General features: G+C 45.0%; 1 protein-coding gene across 1 annotated transcript; it reads right to left on the bottom strand.

Moving 5' to 3' along the window:
• Positions 1-502: 502 nt before the first annotated feature.
• On the bottom strand, positions 503-2,875 carry LOC137383667 (protein ELFN1-like). Its single transcript, XM_068056824.1, has one exon. The coding sequence runs from the start codon at positions 2,873-2,875 to the stop codon at positions 503-505; it is 2,373 nt and encodes a 790-aa protein (XP_067912925.1).
• Between the last annotated feature and the right edge of the window lie 442 nt (positions 2,876-3,317).

Below are 3,317 nucleotides of genomic sequence, written 5' to 3'. Positions count from 1 at the left end.
CATTCACTGGAAACCAAACAAACTGTTCTGTAAAATCCGCAATTAAAACCTGATACAAACAGGCGAAAAAATCCAGAAACATCATTGCAAATATAGAAATTTATCTGTACAGAACTGCAGGGGGGAAAAGGGAGATTTTACCGATAAATATTACTGTACAATGCAAGGTGTGAGCAGTGTGTGAGCTACAATTACACGGCACAGTCCAGTCACGGTGTACATTGTACAATGAACAATGCCCCATGTACATTACAGTGAGTCACAGTCACAGGACAGAGTCATGCGATAAATAATATCCAATATTCCAAGGCATATGGATTTCCCTTTTATATATATACCTCTCCCTATATATATAAAAGAAATCCTTTGTACAGGTTTTAGAGTTCATTTTCAAGAATTCTTGGTGTGTTCAATTCTTCTTTTAAGAAGATAATATAATTGGTAAAAACAGATGCATCAAAGTTCTTTTTTTTGGTCCATTTTAGTCTTGATGAATGAGGAATCAAGATTTGTGCTGGCTGGAAACTCCTTTCCAGTAATCTAGAATATCATGCAAGTCCTCATCTGTTGCAAACTGCACTTTCTTCCTCAACGCGTACCCTGCGGCGAGGTATTCATCCTTCCTGTGCCATTTCTCATGAGGTTTGTAACGCTCCCAGACTCCCTTGGAGGGTTTGCTGGAGTATTCCGGGCTGGAGGCATAGCTGACACTGTGGTACTGGGGGGAGAACTGAGAGTAGGCCAGATTTCTCCTGGATCGAGATCGTGGGAGGGCTTCGCGGACACATGGGCTTGGACTCCTCACCTGCTTTCGCTCTCCATGGTGCAAGCCAGCATAGAGGTGTGAGTGGTCACTGTAGGGTTGCATTTGTCCCGTTTCTGATCTCACAATTCGACACGGGGTCCCGGTCACGATGGCACTGCGTGTGGGAGACGTCCTTTCAATATATTTTGCCTCAGATTTGTACCTGGGACCGGCATAGATCTCAGAGCGCACTGACCTTGGGCTACGAACAGAGCAGTTGGACGAGATGCTGGGACATTTGGGTGCTGCGTCCATACTACTGTGCCTCTTTAATGGATGGTAGCTTTCCCGGTAAATAGGAGACAGGAACCCCGATTTCCCCTGGGTCTGTTCGGCGACCAGAAAGCCTTGGGACTCCACTGAAGCCATGGCCCTAGCCCCGGGACCTCGGAAAGAGCCAGTTTCTGTCTGTAGGGCATCAATGCAGTTATTGATTATCAGATTCACTTGATCCACTTCTTTTGCTATGGTTGATATCTCAGCAGCAGAGTCCTGGCTCTCCCCAAACATACTCTCGAGGATGTCTCTGTGATACGGATGATCCCCTGTCCTCATGTCCATATAATTCCCCCGACTGAGTTTTGGACTTTCAATCACCTCCTGGAGATTGTACTCTTCTAGGTCCCCCGCCGAAGGCAGGAAAGGCATCCTAGAGGACATGATGTCGGAAGGTGGAACAGGCTTCTGTGCCATTTGGGTGATGGTGATGGTCTCCAGCTCTGGGGCATATTTCAGCTCAATGATGGTTTTCTTGGCATTTCCTGATTTCTTGTTCTTTACCTGCTCCTCCTTTTTTTTGCGCAGGCAATAATAGATCACACCCAAGATGATGACTATCCCAAAGAGGCAACCCAGAATGGTCATGATGTAATGAGTGGTATTGGAAGTGGCTGGCAATGGCTTTGCTTTGGTTTTAGCTCTTGTGGCAAACGTTACACAAGTTTGATTGTATCTCAGTGAATTCTGAATGGAAGTCACACAATACGTATAGTTAGTGTGGGGACTTAACGCTTCAATTTTAATTTCCTCCCTTTCTGTGGCAATGTTCTTTATGTCTGTGAACATGCTGTTGTTATATTGTACCAGGATGTTTTCTTTGCTAATAGGGGATGGAATATAGACCATCAGGGTTGCTGTTGTGTAGGTGATCTCTTTTAACTTTATTACTGGTGTGTCATCAGCCGTCATGAAAGGGGTCTGAAAGGATATCAATGGTGTAGATTCTTCACCTGATGGACAATCTTCAGCTTCACATGGACTTTCTGGGATTGCAGTAGTTGAGGGTTTCTGTGTGAAGATGAACCTAGGATCAATAGAATAAAGATCTTCATTGCACATGGAGGCAAGCGCACTCAAAGCATCCTTGGAACTGGCCTGGCCTTGGTTCAGCAAAAAATACCCAGCAAAATTTGAAGGAGCGGAACATTGAGTCCGATCATAGCTCCTGGTGGTGTTGTTGAACTGCACCAGCCATTTTAGGAAGCCCAGCAGATCGCAGGAGCAGTAGAACGGGTTGCCGTAGAGTTCACAAGTAGTGAGCTTGCCGAGACCGAGGAAGGTGGAACTTTCCAAAGTTTGCAACCGGTTCATGGACAGGTCAATGTTCATTACATTGGGACACTCCCAAAAAGAATTGGGACTCACCACCTCAATAAGGTTGGCCTGGAGGTAGAGGTATTCCAGCCTGCCCAGCCCCCTCAGGATTCCCTCAGTGATGTTCCGAAGCTTATTGAATCCCAGTTGCAAAACACGCAGGTTGTACTGGGCAGAAAAAGCTCCATCCTCAATGTAGGAAATCTGATTTTTGGTCAAATTGAGTTCCGTCAAGTTGCCAAACCTGTTGAGTGAGGAATATTGGACACTTTTGATCTTGTTCTCGTTCAATCGGAGGTCCACTATCGTGTTGTTGATGTGCTGAGGAATGGATTCGTAAGGGGGCTGGTTTTGGCTACAAATTGCTAGCCACACGAATCCTTTCTCTCCTTCAATGAGCCAGCAGTCACCATAAACTCCAACAACATTCATCAATGAGGCTAGAGAGACCCAGAGAGCGAGACTGTGCAGAGCCATCCCCTTGGGGTTTGTGGGCGAAGATTTTCAAGAGCACCCACCTGCTAAACAAATGATGCTGAATTGTTCTAGGGGACCTAAAACAAAACTGTCCTTGAAATTCTAGCTATTAAACTGAGGTGGCGTTATTTCCTTGTCCATGTAATTCATGATATTTCCCTACTCCAGTTTTCTTTATGTTAGCTTCTCTTTTCATTCCTTTGTAATTCCAGAACATTTCTTTAGATAATCTCATCTGCTTTTCTGGAAAATAAAAACAGAGAAAAATGCAGTCAGGATGATCTGAAATCATTTTTAATCAGGTTGCTTTCCTACATTCGACTTCTTGCCAAGCAAATCAGCGTTAACTGCCTTTCAGGCTGCTCCTGTTCTGAATCAGCATGCCAGTGTTGTCCATTCCATTTTACCACCATGTCCACTCACACCTCCCCTTACCTTTCCA

Source organism: Heterodontus francisci, chromosome 24 (genome assembly GCF_036365525.1).
Source record: "Heterodontus francisci isolate sHetFra1 chromosome 24, sHetFra1.hap1, whole genome shotgun sequence".
Lineage (NCBI taxonomy): Eukaryota > Metazoa > Chordata > Chondrichthyes > Heterodontiformes > Heterodontidae > Heterodontus > Heterodontus francisci.
The sequence above is the reverse complement of the archived record's forward strand: the minus strand, read 5'-3'. Positions and strand labels throughout refer to the sequence as shown.